At 42.1% G+C, this 15,930-nt stretch overlaps 1 protein-coding gene across 8 annotated transcripts in view; it reads left to right on the forward strand.

The window, feature by feature from the left end:
• The window catches only part of OPTN (optineurin), a 39,310-nt gene that overhangs the window by 9,248 nt on the left and 14,132 nt on the right, over window positions 1–15,930 (forward strand). For 6 of the 8 annotated variants that reach the window (XM_027121882.1, XM_027121885.1, XM_027121883.1 and 3 more), the window contains 5 exons: window positions 3,073–3,234; window positions 5,502–5,575; window positions 7,729–7,863; window positions 13,047–13,149; window positions 14,671–14,786. In XM_027121882.1, the coding sequence (XP_026977683.1) occupies window positions 3,073–3,234; window positions 5,502–5,575; window positions 7,729–7,863; window positions 13,047–13,149; window positions 14,671–14,786 (590 nt within the window). The remainder of the gene's footprint in view (window positions 1–3,072; window positions 3,235–5,501; window positions 5,576–7,728; window positions 7,864–13,046; window positions 13,150–14,670; window positions 14,787–15,930) is intronic. The other 2 variants (XM_027121886.1, XM_027121887.1) reach the window with 2 other exon arrangements.

Raw genomic sequence — 15,930 nt, forward strand, 5'->3', positions numbered from 1 at the left:
TCTCATTGTCTAAATATTTTTGAGGTAGAATACTCTGAAGAAATGATCACTGGGATATATGGGTAATTTTCTACTTGCTGGAAGAAAATATCTCACTTTGTTTTCCTCCCTTGGCTTTTGGGATGTGGGCTGACAGTTGGCTTCAGCCTGCGGGGGCCTAGCACTTTGAAGCCAAAAGGAAGCTTCCAGAAGCAGTTTGTCTGCCTGAGATAGTCTGCCTGTAGGTTTTCCAAAAATGTCCCAGTATTGGAAGAAGTTGAGATCAGAAGCTGGAGCTCTGGACAGCTTCTTTCAGTGCAGACGATCAGCTGAAGCAAACTACAAGCAGGACTCAGAAATGAGTCCTTGGGACAAAGTGACGTTTAGGACTCTTAAAAACCCTTGGTCATCAGCTGTATCCCCCCAAACTGTACCTCCCAGGCCCACCCCTTGCCCCCCCTGCCTCTTCTGTAATGTTTGTCCCCTGGACCACTTGTGTTGTTGTTGTTGTTTTTTGGTTTAAAAAAAATTTTTTTTTAATTTAATTTATTTATTTTTGGATGCACTGGGTCTTCGTTGCTGCGTGCGGGCTTTCTCTAATTGCGGCGAGCGGGGGCAGTGCAATGGGCTTCTCACTGCAGTGGCTTCTCTTGTTGCAGAGCACGGGCTCTAGGCACACGGGCTCAGTAGTTGTGGCTCGCGGGCTCTAGAGCGCAGGCTCAGTAATTGTGGCACACGGGCTCAGTAGTTGTGACGCACAGGCTTAGTTGCTCCGCGGCATGTGGGATCTTCCCGGACTAGGGCTCAAACTCATGTCCCCTGCATTGGCAGGCGGATCCTTAACCACTGCGCCACCAGGGAAGCCCAGTTGTTTTTAATTTAGACCCTCATCTTCCTGATTTACTAAAGCTCTCAAGGCCTCAGATTTTCCTCACTCATGCTGGCCTGTCTTTGCTGCTGCTTCTGCAGGATGCGCCCCTCCTCCCCACTCACCCACCCCCACAAGCCATCAGGGCCTCTCCTGTGGTCTGTGTCACACAAGGGAAGGGAGCAGGGAATTTCCTTTGGAAATCTGCCTCTGATCTTTAGGGTGAGGCCGGGGCATTACTGGTTCTGTCCAGTTTCACTGAATTATACATCGTAATGATCTCTAAAGAGTACTTTTTAACTTTTAACTACAAATGGCCAGGCAAAGGTCATTAGATAGACTCTTGTTTTTGGATTATAAAATGGCATATCATCCTGGGCACATTTTCAGGACAATATAAGCACAGAAAAAGACAGAGAAATTGTTGTGTCACGAAGGCTAATCAGTGCTAAGTGCTCAAAACTGATGAAACGCATAACAAATAATGGAGCTGGGCTTGAGAGCCAGAGAATAAGCCCTGGAAGTTTAGTCCGGGAAGACGATGCACAGAGCCTTAACAGGTGAAATGAAGAGAAATTTAAAGTGTCACCTCATAAGGTGTTTTATAGCCAAATAAGCGGATCCGTAATTTCCCCAGGGTAGTTAAGAGATCCGCACAGTTGCAGAAAAGAAAACTAACCTGACATCTGAGATTCTAGAGTCATGGCCTTATATCCCTGGTCGTCAGACCCTTGTTTAAAACTCTTATTTCCTTCCTTAAAAGTCCATTCTTCACAGTGTACTCAGGGAGGGCAAGAGGGTGGATGTGAAAATCCCTCACAGAGCATAGTCTTGCCCTTCCCTGCCTGCTTCCTAGTACGAGGCTAGGCAGTACATTTTCTTTTATGTTTTCGTGCCTTTAAATATACATTTCTTTGGTCTGAGTCATTACCAGGAGAGACTGCACAGGCTTCTAACCTTTCCTTACAGACCTAACCCTTCAGTTTTACAACGCGTTGCTTTTTGTAACGCTTGTGGGAGTTTCCTAGCAAGACGATGGTCCAAATGAAGGCAGAGCATGATTCCACTGGTGTGAGGGGCATTTCCATGCTGCCAGTTACTACCAAGCCCTCTCTTCTTAATACTTCATGGACTAGCTGGTTTATGGTCCGTGCACAAGCCTTTCTGATAATTTTTTGGTTTTACTATAAGCCTTTGGGCCTGTTTACCATTCCTTAGGAGATCTGTCATAGGGTGTGTGTGTGTGTGAATTTTCTGTGTGTTGCAATCCTCTGATAATCTCAAGTGTATGTGTGTCTGGTGGCACCGTGTCCATAAGAGCAGTGAGGGAAGAAATCAGAGAGGCTAAGAAGGTCACGACTGGAAGAGACCACAGAGACCACGTGGTACCACGTCTTTCTTTCTGAGCCGAGAAAACTGAAGCCAAGACATTGAGTGAATCTGCTCAAGGTGACACGTGCTCTGATTAGCAGAGTGTGGACTAGAATCTGCTCTCCCTTCTCCCAAGTAAAAACACCACATGTCAACAGGCTCTTTCTCTTATGACTTTGTCATATGTAGTAACTGCAACAGGATGAACACAGCAGGTACTCAGGGAAATATTAATGTTTATTATTAATTTTTATAGAGGCAGAAATTTAATTTTTCCACCCTTGGTACCAGCCTCTGAATTTTCAGTTTTCTTATTTCTCACCAGACTTATTTTTAGCAACCTTAAAACATGAGCATAGAGTACTGTAGCAACCAGACTACATACCTGGGAGAATTGCGTTGTGTTTTGTCATTACTATAACATTATGCCCTTGGTGCTCTGGCTTCTGAGTAGATATGACAAGAATGGGGAGAGGAGGGGTGGGTATGCATTTGTAGGGGGGAAAAAAAGGCAAGAGGTTGAGTTGTGGCAGTTCTTTGTGGAATTTGGGACTAGAATTTACAAGTCTACCATTGCCAAAGTCTGGCTGGTTACTTTCATGGCATCAGATTGTTTCAGCATGCTGAGGAAGCCTTTCTTGTCATGAGGTTATTTTAACTTCCACTTATTTGCATATGCTAAAATAATGTAAGCTTTTCCATTTTAATTGGCACGTCAAAATAAATGGCCAAGGATAAGCTAGAATATCCTACTGTAAAGCATAGCTGTCTTGCCAGTGGGTATGGAGACACTCGAGTCTGATGGCCAAGTCCCTAGCGTGATTCATTAATTCACTTTGCTCCTCGTCCCCAAGGTCCCCAAGGCAGAAGCAGAACAGGAAGTGGAACAGCTGAAGACCCAGGTGGCACGCCTTCAAGCTGAAAAGGTCGATCTGCTGGGCATCGTGTCTGAATTACAACTCAAGCTGAACTCAGGTGGCCCCTCCGAAGACTCCTTTGTTGAAATCAGGATGGCTGTAAGTGTGTTGGTTTGGGTTTTGTTTTAAGCAAGTTACAGAAACCTCACCTGGACAGCTGCTACAAATACCACCATTTCCTTTCAACATGAGGTAGCCAGATAGTGGGGAAACTTCAGCGTAGTCAACGTAAATGTATAACATGATGCTTGTGGCTATCATAGCTGAAATGGAAAATACTGATTACCTTTTATGACCAAAGAGATAGTCCTTTTTCTTCCAGTATGTCCTGACAAGAGATAGTCCTTTTTCTTCCAGTATGTCCTGACAAATTTATGTGACTGACCTAAAAAGAAAAAAAAGGCATAAACTTTTTCAGCCCAGGACTCAAAGCTGTGTTCAGCATTTCACTTAGGTAAGCGGAGTTGTGATCAGATGCAGTAAAATCAAAAGGCTTTAAAACACTTACTAATAACAGAACCCTCTTTTCAAGCAAAGTCTTACGAGGAACGTTGGTATATTAAAACTAAGAAGTGGAGAAAAGAAAGAGCAGAGCGGTTCTGGTTGTACCCTCAGGGAATACCCTGGCTTGTCCCTGCCCTCTAACAGCAGCTGCTAGGGAACCCCCGAGAACAAGGTTTGAAGGCAGGGTGGTCTAACTGGCATTTATGTGCAACCCCAAATGACGCGAGCTGGGCGAGGCAGCATGTGCCGGCCCATCCCTGGTGGGAAGCATGTGTCGGGGTAGCTGGCGTGCAGGCAGTCCTGCTAAAGAGCACAGAAGGTAAGTGAAGCCCAGAGGGACCTCTCCTCTGCTACTAGAAAAAAACTGCATACAGGGTGAGGGAGACAAGCCCAGGAGGAGAAAATCCTCCCTCACACACACAGTCACTCCGGCTTTGTCGGAGTACACGTCTGATACAGGCAGAGAGGTTACCTGTGTCTCTGAAAGAGAAAACTCGACTTTGTAGGTAAGTGGGAGTGGGGCGGGGTGAGGGGCACCTTACGAAAGCTTAATAACTAATGGATGTGTCTGAAATGGTCGAGTGCAACTTTACCTTCTCATTTATTCGCTGTGCACAAGGTGAACAGAGTTGCAGAATGGCTCTTAATAGCCCTACCACCCACGCCCCTCATAAATTTTCGATGAATGGGGGCTGAAGTCAAGCGAAGTAAAATACTAATCAGGAAGTACACTAATGTCAGAGGACTCTTTCTGCAAGTGAGCAAAGATTATGAAAACACAGCGTTGATCAAAGAGCGTTAACCTTCTGCAGATAGCTGATAAAATTCAGGAAGCCCAAGGAGCATATCAGAAGTTTCCAAATGAGGCTTCTTTCTTTGGGATGAATGGTTAGCATAATATTCTCCCTCACTGATGAGTGACAGTTATTTCTAGTGTCAACATGTTTTTCTTGCCTTGCTTCTGTGAACAGAAAAACACTGCCCAAGATTTAGGAATGGTGTGCACATACAGAATTGTCTAGAACCATCTCTGTATTTTTGGAAGATCTTTCTGCTAGCTCACTGGAATAGAAATGTCTTTCAAGGGACTTCCCTGGTGGTCCAGTGGTTAAGAATCTGCCTTCTGATGCCGGGGATGCCGGTTTGTTTCCTGGTCAGGGACCTAAGATCCCACATGCTGCAGGGCAATGAAGCCCACGTGCCACAACTAGAGAGAAGCCCGTACGCTGCAACGAAAGATCCTGCATGCCTCAACTAAGACCCGACGCAGCCAAATAAATATTAAAAAAAAGAAAAAGAAAAAGAAACGTCTTTCAAATCATTTAAGTGTCTTAGTCTTCCTGTTCCCTAAGTGGCCCGACATGCATACAGATTTCTAATAGGAGCTATCCTATGCTTGTGAGCCTTGCCCACAGAAAAGAGCCTTCTTTTCAACGTGGCTTCAGCAAGTTCTAACATTTTGCATGTTAAAGGACTGTGTGGGAAAGGTATGTGGAACTGTCACTAGCTCTGTGTGACCTTAATCTGGTCGGGGAGAAGGGAACTGCCAAGGAGAAAGAGAAGAAGATAAGCTTTCCTGTGCTGGCGGTCAGGTTGACTGCTGAATGAGAGGAGCCCGACCTTCTCGTCCTTCTCGTCTTCGCCTGGATGTTTATAGTCCTGACGGGGAGTGCAGGTTGAGGGAAGGGTAAATTTCCATTACATTTGAGTGACCGAATTTAAACATCTCACATTTCCACGTTTGATAGGTTCCTTGGGTTGTATGTCATCCAAATCCCTGCTCTTTTGCCTTTTTCTCTTTTGATAAGGAATTTGTCTTGCAGACATACTATGTTAAATCCCTTTCATTTCGGCTTTTACAGGAGGGAGAAGCAGCTGTGGCAACGAAAGAAATCAAGCCAAGTCCTGGGCCCACAAGAACTGATTCCACTGACACGTATGTGAAGACAGACTAGGGCTTTCAGACAGACACGCTGGGCAGTCTTGTCACTTTCAGCTCTCCCCTGGGAGGCCAAACATGGTGGGCTGAAAAAGCCACTTATTAATTTATACCGGGACCTTTCAAGAATGTTCCATTTGAATTGCTATTTAATGTTGCAGCCCAAACTGGTGGAGAAGAAAAACTATGTTTGGTGCCTTTGTCGGTGAACTGACCCCTCACCACTCTGTGTAGAGGTGTTTCGTCTCCATCAGATGGGCAGTGAAAACAAGCTTCTTCTCAATTAAGAGACCCATGTTTCCTGATTTGTTTACCAGTGCAGTCTGATCCGGACCAGGCTGCCCAGCTGATAAGGGGGAAGTTTCCATTTCGTCTTCCCTGTTCATTCCCGAGTACAAGCCAAGGTGACTAATTCAGGATAATCTTCCATAGCAATGACTGTTGTTGCTCTGAGTGACGGTGGCTGTTTTTTGAAAGTGCCCAGATATCTTACCTGGGGAATTGCAAGTAGACTTGTGACAAGTAGATATTAGGAAGCCGACATCTTAAGAGGTGGGGGGACCTTGAGGAGGAGACGGCAGGGGAACTGGGCACCTGAGTCTCTTGCAAGCAGCTCTGACCCAGAATGCACTGTCAGTTCATCCTCTGTAAGCAGGTTCCTACTGCATGACTCTGCTTAAGAAGAGTTATCTGAAAATTTCCCTAAGGATCTCTTCCCTCATAGGCTTTTAGTATCTTTTTTCTATAACTTGATGAATGTACTTATAAAACATAAAAGTGGGTTATTTTTTTTCAGTTATGCTCCCAAGCCTTTGTATAAGGGAGAAAATCAGGATTAGATAATATTTTTTCATCAAACAGGGCAGTTGGCAGAAATGAAAGTTACTCCCTTTTTTAGTTAGAAATTCCTCAGCTTCCCCCTTTCCCCTATTGCTTTTTTAAAAAAATTTATTTATTTATGTTTATTTATCTTTGTCTGCATTGGGTCTTTGTTGCTGCGCGCAGGCTTTCTCTAGTTGCAGCGAGCGGGGGCTACTCTTTGTTGTGGTGCAAGGGCTTCTCTCTAGTTGTGGCGTGTGGGTTTTCTCTTCTCTAGCTGTGGCACGCAGGATCTAGGGCGTGTGAGTTCTGTAGTTGTGGCGCAGGTCCAGAGCACTTGGGCTCTGTAGTTTGCGGCAGGCGGGCTCTGGTTGAGGTGCGCCAGCTCAGCAGTTGTGGTGCACAGGCTTAGTTGCCCCACGCCATGTGGGATCTTAGTTCCCCGACCAGGGATCGAACCCGCGTCCCCTGCATTGTAAGGCTGATTCTTTACCACTGGACCACCAGGGAAGTCCCCACACAGCTATTTTTTAATAACAGCTTCCTTACCCTGTTTGAAAGTATTTTAAGGAGTCAGAGATGGATTTCTAGGTTCAGAGTTTGAGCTTTGGCGACGGGAACTGGGATTGAATCCTGGCTTTTTGTTAGATGTGTGACCTTGAGTAGGTTACTGAAAGAGCAGCTGCCGTTGGCATCAGCATAGGCGTCCAGAATGTTTAGTTGCTGCAGTGCTCGTTGTGGTTTTCTTCATCATTGAACTGCCTCTTGATTTAATCTGAGTTGGAAATCAAGAAAAATATGTGACATGCCAACAGTGCCTACATTTCTCTTCTCTAATTGTTTGAAACCAGAAACAAAAATGATTTTCTTCTCCTGACTAGAGAACGTGGTTGTTTCAGTCGAGTTGGAGAAAGGCCGGTGGTCTGCATGTCACCATGGGCAGCACACATGCTTGTGCCCTTTGTATGACTGTGGTCTTCCTGGAGATTAGTCCTCTAGGAAAGCCGGACACCAAAAACCAGGGCTACCTCTGCCCCACTGTTTCGGTGGGTCCTGCGGTCTGGTGCCATGGACATGGTGACCATTTGGAGGAAGCGAGCACGTGCAGTGTAAGTCGAGCCTACCCATCAGTCCCCACTCCTTCCCTGGAAAGCATGGAGGAGTGAGGCACTGGTGGTCACTGGGCCAGCTGTGCTTGGTCTGTAAATGAGAATTAACTAGAGAATATTCTGGAAAGCAGTTCCTTTAAACCGGTTCCAGTAATATTCGTAGACTCTGACATTTTTGTTTTCTCATGAAAACCTTTTAACCTTTATGCTGTCCTGATGTAGGAGCAAATCTGCAGAAGGTGCCAGGAATTATTTGGAATTTGAGGAATTAACTGTGAGCCAGCTCCTGCTTTGTCTAAGGGAAGGAAACCAGAAGGTGGAGAGACTTGAACTTGCCCTCAAGGAAGCCAAAGAAAGGTATGAAATAGGCAATGCGAAATATGCATACATTGCTTTTTTTTTTTTTTTAAGAAGAATGTTGGGGGTAGGAGTTTATTAATTAATACTGGCCTGGCCTCATAGAATGTGGTATACACACGCACTTTAGGATAAAATTTATTTACCTCATAGAGTTGTGAAGTCAATGAATTTCTACGTGTGAATGAACTTTTTATGAAGACAAAGTGTGAAATCACATAAGACGGGGGAGATAATGCAACAGTTTTAGGGTTCCATTGATTGCAACATTTAATAATAAATATACTATAAATAGGATATACTATCATATACATAAATATATTATGTCTGAGACATAATTAATTCTCTCAGACATTATAAATGGCTCATTAATCTTAAAATTATAGCACTATAAGAAGCACTTTCTAACTGAAGCAGTTGAAATTTTTAACTATAAGATCTGTTTTTAAAATATGAAGTGTAAGTTATTTATTCAGAATGAGGGTAACCTAGAATATTCAGTGTTTGTCCAATGACTTATTTGATCGTCAGCTCTTCAGAGGTGAAAAAGGTATGATAGCTATGAATTGTAGGTTTTTACTCCATATCCTACCGCTGTCCCTTAGAAAAGTTCAGAGGTTAACTTCCAGGAAACTAGTACCATGTATTCTAATGGAGTAAAATATTCATCCTGCCTTTTTGACAAGTCCCAAAATCTAGTAATAATGCACAGAAAAATAATTAAGTAAAAGCATTCTTTTTACACCTTAATTATTCCAGCCAATTTTTAAAGGGAAGATGTTTTGCTTTGAAAAAGACCCTTAATAGTCATAAGTAATCAGTGTGTTTCTGTTTCATTGGCACGTTTACCCTCCTGAGTTCTGCACACCATTCTAAGAAGTCAAGTTTAGCCAGTAATTCATCCTTCCTCAGATAACATGATTAGCTTTAATAATAAAAGTATAAACTTAGGAATTTTCTGATTATACATCTGGATCTTTCATATAATCTAGTATATATTTCCTGCTTTCAAAATAATGATAGCTCTCTGTCTGGAGGTATAGCTTTTCAGATTGCAGCTAGGAAGTCAGGCCTGCCTTAGAGATGGGTGTTTCCCTCTCTCACCCTGAGCTCCCTGTAAAGGATCCCTTTCTCAATAGCATTAAATTTCCATTTTGTGAGTCAGCCTTCTCGCAGTATTTAACACCTGGCAAGTCAGTGATTGGTTGCCAAGAGTAATGTTCCCCATGTGGGTATTAGGATGACCTCCTGGCTAAGGTCGGACTGAAACCAAGAAATAAAATCACTGATTCCTGGACAACCTGGCTTGATTTACTATGTGGGATATGATGGAAAGACATTCCAAGACCTAACATGTCTTCTTCTCAAATACATAAGTCAGTCTTCAACCATTTTCATGAGAAATAGGGGTAACAGACAGTTTAAAATTTACTCTGAAAAGTTTTAGGGATTTGTGGGGACAGCGGACAACAGACTTGCCTTTCTTCCATTGTTTGCCAGGATTCATATTTCGTGCAATTTGTGTCTTCTAAACAAACTTAAACTGATAGCCAGGAAGGAGAGGGAAAGTATACATGAAGTGTGACCCGGGATAATCAAGAGGTAGTAGGGAAAAGTCAGCCGAGATGAAAATTTGCCCTACAAAATTAAGTTGAAATTCAAATGTAGGTCAGAAGCCTGCGTCATATGTGAGTGGCGTGATAACGGCCCATCCTTCAACCCTGCACCAACCAGCTCTTGGCCCATTGATTTGCTTAGCTAGAAACAGTGCCTGTGCACCAGTCAGGTTGGGCAGTTTGCAACAGATACTAATGCTGTTTGTTTATTTGTTATTATCACTAAGTTTTTAATTTTTTTTTTAATTTTTTAATTTTTTTTTTTCGGTACACGGGCCTCTCACTGTTGTGGCCTCTCCTGCTGTGGAGCAGAGGCTCTGGACGCGCAGGCTCAGTGGCCATGGCTCACGGGCCCAGCCGCTCCGCGGCACGTGGGATCTTCCCGGACCGGGGCACAAACCCATGTCCCCTGCATCGGCAGGCGGACTCTCAACCACTGCACCACCAGGGAAGCCCCTATCACTAAGTTTTTTAAAAATCAGGTTTGAATTCATATAGTTTAAAGAATTGGTTCCACAAGCTTTTTATGGAAAAACAGTAATTCTTTGACCAAGCCCCCTCCACCCCCCACCTCCTTTTCCTGCTTCTCAGACAACCACTTGCAACATATTTAGCTGGTTCTTTTGATACATACTCCCATATATCAAGATTAAATTGCTACTTAAATTTTGTTTCCTATTTTAGACATAATCTATTGACCTCCCGCTATGAAGGATGAGGATTTAACTGCCTTTCACCCTCACCATTGTCACTCCACACACTCCTGGACCCTTCTTCCCACCCCACTCCAAAACTGATTATATTGACATTCAGTTAGGTCACTACTCAGTGTTTATTATTATTATGTGTACATACCCACGCACACATACAGTTCTCTGTTGAGCTGTGCTCTATGCTTTGACCACTTTTCCTTTTTTATACTTTAAAAAAAATCTCTATGCAGAATTACCTTTATAAAAATTTGCTTAGTTTCACCATACTCTTCTCCAGTGAGGAAATCTCAATTACATTCAAACATGTTAGTAGTCTAATAGTTTTCTCTTGAAGACTTTTCTCCTGAAGTCAGCCTGGTTGTTATCTAGGTCCTGCTGTATTGCAGTCATCTTGGAATCTCCCTTTGTCATTGTCCTGTGGAATTCCTTCATCTCTACTGTGTTGGATCACCTGTTTCCTGAATCCAGTGCCTTTCTCATTCCCTAAATATCTTTAAATATCTCCACTAACTTACTAAGAAAGAATATATGGGAAGGATATTTTCTGAGAACTGCATATCTGAAAATGTCTGTTTCTACCTTTTTATACTTAATGGATAATTTGGCTAGATATAGAAATCTGTATTGAATATAATTTTCCCTCCAATTTTTGAAAGCATTACTTCATCGTATTCTAGCTTTTGGTGTTAATGTTGAAAAACTCATTGCCATTCTGATTCTTAATCTTTTGGTTTAAAACTTCTTTTTGTTTTTCCTCTCCCCCAAAGGTTCTTTGCTCTGTCCCAAGTTTTCTGACATTTCACATGTGCTTTGGTGTGACCTTGTTTTCACCCATTTGTTCTGGAGATTCTTGGCCTCTTTCATTCTGCAAACTCATGTCCTTCAGTTCTCGAAAAATGATCTTGAAATAATTCAGGGATAATCTCTTATCCTCAGTTTTCTCTGTTCTCTCATTCTAGCACTACTGTTATTTTTAATTGGACCTCCTGGACCAGTCCTCTGACTTTCTCAACTGGGTGTTCCTCTTTTCCATTTTTCTCTCTCTCCTTATCTCTCTCTTTCTCTCCATCCCCCCTTCACTCTTGCTCTTTCTCTTTTTATGCTTTCTGATACATTTGATCAACTTTCATCTTCTTTGTGGGGCGGGGGACAGTTCCTTTGAATGTTCCTCTTCCATTTTATTATGGTGGTAATACGTTTCCTTCTGTCCCTAAGGATATTAATGATAGGTTTTTTGTGTTTTATTTGAAGTTTTTCCCCTTGGCATATTCTAATTTCAGTAAGTTGTTTTATTTTCTGGTTTACTTTGTCTGTTTCATTTTAAGGTTTTCCTGAAATGTCTGGTAATCTTTACTGTTTGATCGGATTTAAGACTGGGGGGTTAGATGCTGATCAAAGTGCTGTGTGGGGCTTCCCTGGTGGTGCAGTGGTTGAGAATCCGCCTGCCAATGCAGGGGACACGGGTTTGAGCCCTGGTCCAGGAAGATCCCACATGCCGCGGAGCAACTAAGCCCATGCGCCACAACTACTGAGTCTGCGCTCTAGAACCTGTGAGCCACGACTGCTGAAGCCCACACACCTAGAGCCCATGCTCTGCAACAAGAGAAGCCACCGCCATGAGAAGCCCGCACACCCAACAAAGAGTAGCCCCCGCTCGCCGCAACTAGAAAAAAGCCCGCACGCAGCAACGAAGACCCAACACAGCCTAAAATCAATCAATAAATAAATTTATTTAAAAACAAACAAACAAAGTGCTGTGTGCATGTGTAGGGAGATCTGGCCAGGAGGTTTCCTTGGGGAAGTCTTACGTCAGAAACTTTAAATCTTTTCCTTTTCCTGATCAAATTCTCCAGAGGAGACTTTTCCAGTCTCCTGTCTGAAGGGTACTTTTCTAGATGCCAGCATTCTGGAGATGAGTAGGAACAGAAGGCTGAGGGTCTTAGTATTCTGTAAGTTCCCCTCTTTTCAGTAGGGAACCCAACCCCTCAACTCTGATTAATGACTCTGAGTCAAGAGACCCTTTATTTTATGACCTTCTAGTCATTCTTAAACAGGTCCCAACTTTATCCCCACGTCCAGAGGTACCTGGTGTCACTGATTCCTGAGCCTTTGGGGTCCCACAGTATGAAGTGGGTTCCATCTTGGCTCTCCCTACTGTTGGCTCAGATCCAGTCCTCTTGGGCTATCTAGAGAGTTCCCACTCATACCTAATGCTTCCCAAATCTTCTTGCTATTATTTCCTCTCCCTTTCTCTTTGTTCTTGTAGGTATGTGGTTTTTAAAAGTCATTTTAGTGGCATTCAAGGTGGGAGAAAAATTACATGCGTATATTTAAATCTACCGTCTTTAACCACAAGTCTCTTTATTTCATTTGTATCGGGATGGCTTTCATATGATTATGATTCAGTGTAAGAATGTTGCTATATTTGTTTGTTTTCAGGACCTCATAAACTTATATGGGTCCCAAAAAACAAGTCTTTCCCTCTCTGCCGAATCCTTATAAAGGGACACCCACTCTCATGTAACACATATGCATGCACATGTGTACAAACATAAAAACACAAATTTAAAAAATATTTCTGTGCATGACAATGACGTGAAAAGAGGCAGTATTTTTCAGTGTTCAAGATAAATTATACATATCTTATACCTCCATGTGCATTCATCCCTTAAATCAATTCTAGCCAATATCAGATTGAAAGCAAAACCAGAGCTAATATAGAGAATGCGAAGAGATTTTGAAAACATTGATCTTCTATTCAGATTTTGAACAGTGTTTTTTTCATGCTTCCACAATTGTTTTTCCTCTGGAAGCCAAAGAGAAAGTAACTTTTCTATATTCTTTAATTTTTCAGAATTTCTGATTTTGAAAAGAAAGCGAAGGATCATTGTGAGATTGAGACCCAGACAGAGGGGCGCACAGAACAAGAGAAAGAAGAGGAGAAAGGCACGGAAACTGTGGGTACTAAGAGTCTAAGACTGTTACCATACCCCCGGTGGACAGAGAGTAGTGCAGGCGCTGGAGTCGCGTCTTGTGATGTGTTATTGGCTTTAGCAGTAGAGAAATAATTTCCATGTTGAGTATTTTCTATTTCTCTCATATTTCCTTGTCCTGATCTGAATTTCATTCATTGTAAATTGTACTGAGATGTATTCCTGTCCTAGTGATTCTAGGAAATCACGTCTCTCTCTCTTCTTGGCTGATTTTCTCTCCAGAATTCCTAAGTGGACAGGCCCACTAATTGAGAAAGGAATTTTGTCCAATTTATAATAAGATCATTTGAGGATGTGACCCAGAAACGTAAGGTAGCATTGAAAGATCTTGGTTCTATCCCACTACTGGTTTGAACAAAATAGTATGAACAAAAAAGGCTCATTTTTATATACATGCTCTTATACATTTCTGTTCTGTGGCAACTCAGAGACGTGCCTCGTAGCCTGTCCGAAGCTTGGGGAAAGGTGATGAAGGTAGGAAGTTGTAAAACCCATAGTAGCCCGTGAGAAAGGCATTTACATAAAATACTTTAGCTAATTTATTTATTCAGCAAGTATATATCAAATGCCTACTGTATGCCATGCTCTGGGCTGAGTCTCCTACTTTCAAGAGAATGGAGAATATTTTAAAAACTGAGATGAAGAGAACACCTGTGAGTAGTAGTACCCTATTGACTACAACTAATCGCTAACTAATAATAGAGAAGTACTGAGACTTCCATGGCACCATAAAACTCACTGACAAAAATTCTAGAGCTGCCAGGGAAAAGGCAGTACAGTGAAAATAGTTGAGTAAACTAGAAAAATAAATCAGCCAGGGAATATGGGCATGAGTTGCTAGCTGGATAAATTAGATTGTGCTTTGACATCACTGTGATCTATGATCCCTTGAACAATGATCAGGATTCTTTTTTTTTTTTTTTAATTTATTTATTTTTGGCTGCTTTGGGTCTTTGTTACTGCGTGTGGGCTTTTCTCCAGTTGCGTCGAGCAGGGGCTACTCTTCATTGCAGTGCACGGGCTTCTCATTGTGGTGGCTTCTCTTTGTTGTGGAGCATGGGCTCTAGGCACGTGGGCTTCAGTAGTTGTGGCTCACGGCTCTAGAGCACAGGCTCAGTAGTTGTGGTGCACGGGCTTAATTGCTCCATGGCATGTGGGATCTTCCTGGACCAGGGCTCTAACCTGTGTCCCCTGCGTTGGCAGGCAGATTCTTAACCACTGCACAACCAGGGAAGTCCAGGATTCATTTTAATTAAGATAAAGACATTATCACAAGTGCATCCAAACTGATCAGTTAATGATCTATAATGAAACAGAGTTGTACCCAAAGCTTTTTTTTTCCATACAAGATATTTGGGGCGTTAATTGCCAAAAGTTTAATCAATTCAGCAGTCTTATTTAGACACCAGTGGTTCACACTGTTTTCTCACAAAGAGGTTCATTTAGCCTCTGATAAATGCGTGTTTGTGGTTGCCTGGATGACAGGTTGGAAGTGAAGTGGAAACGCTGAACCTTCAGGTGACAACCCTGTTTAAGGAGCTTCAGGAGGCTCACACGAAACTCAGTGAGGCTGACCTGATGAAGAAGAGACTTCAGGAGAAGTAAGAATGAGAGATGAATTTTATCCTCCTTCGAAAAGTGTACAGTTTTACAAAATATGTTAATATACAAAAATATAGTTTTATTACTGTTTTACTGAGTAAAAGAAAAAGAGACCTAATTAAAATATGAATTCAGAAAACACTAATGTTCAGGTTAATATAGAAACATATTAAGAAGTCCTTGTAGTAATATGGGGGAATGGGCCCAAGGGACTCTGATTCTGCTGTCTGGGGACATTTGTTAAGCGTATATGAAGACCTGGAAAAAGCAGTGAGCCAGACTTCCTGTGACTTACGTGAGCTGACAACATTGATGTGAACAAACATGAAAGCTACAAAGGGCAAGAAGAACTTGAGTGAGATTTACTTAGGAAAAAAAAATTGATTTTCAATCAGTTATGAAGTCTTAATTTATAAATTGGGAGAATTTTGCATTTGCTTGTTTCTCTTGATGTAAGAAGTTATCCCAAATTTAGGAAAGCTAAGTTGATGTTCTTTTGGATTAGTTAGCAAACATATTTCCAGCCCAATATACAAGTGTATGTTTCCACGGAGTTACACTGACCAAGGTTGTACAGTATTAATGGTTATCTAGTACAGCATAGCAGCTGATGCTAAGGACTTTGGATAAACAGACCTAAGGGTGAAATATGGATCTACGCCTTATTTGTGGTATTACCCTGGACAAGTTATTTATTTAACCTCTCTGAGTCTCAGTTTTATCATTTGTAAACTGTGTGTCATAATTCTGACTTTGTATTAAGTAAGCTAATGTTTAACATGCTTTGCGTTAATGCCTTGCACGTAGCTATCAATGGTTTGTATTTGCTGTTATATTGAAATTTTCTCTCTGATCTTTAAGAGGACTGAAAGCATTTCCTTCTCCCCTATTGAATCTTTGTCAGAAGTCATATTTTTTATGCTTAACAGAGCCCATAGTTTTAAAAATACTAAAGATATCCATGGATCACTATATGAGAAGCACCTCTAGCCAATTACTAGTTTGGTCTGTATCTAAATCACAGAAATATATTTGCATGACTAGTTGAAACAATTACTCCAGGTAGACAGTAGCTTGTGTGATCTTAGATCTGTACTTGTTTATGCTAGGCATAACGGTTCAGAAATATGTAAATTTCTTTTA

The sequence above is a fragment of the Aethalodelphis obliquidens genome, unplaced genomic scaffold, assembly GCF_003676395.1.
Source record: "Aethalodelphis obliquidens isolate GAN/ISIS:26980383/991018 unplaced genomic scaffold, ASM367639v1 scaffold23, whole genome shotgun sequence".
NCBI classification, from domain to species: Eukaryota; Metazoa; Chordata; class Mammalia; order Artiodactyla; family Delphinidae; genus Aethalodelphis; species Aethalodelphis obliquidens.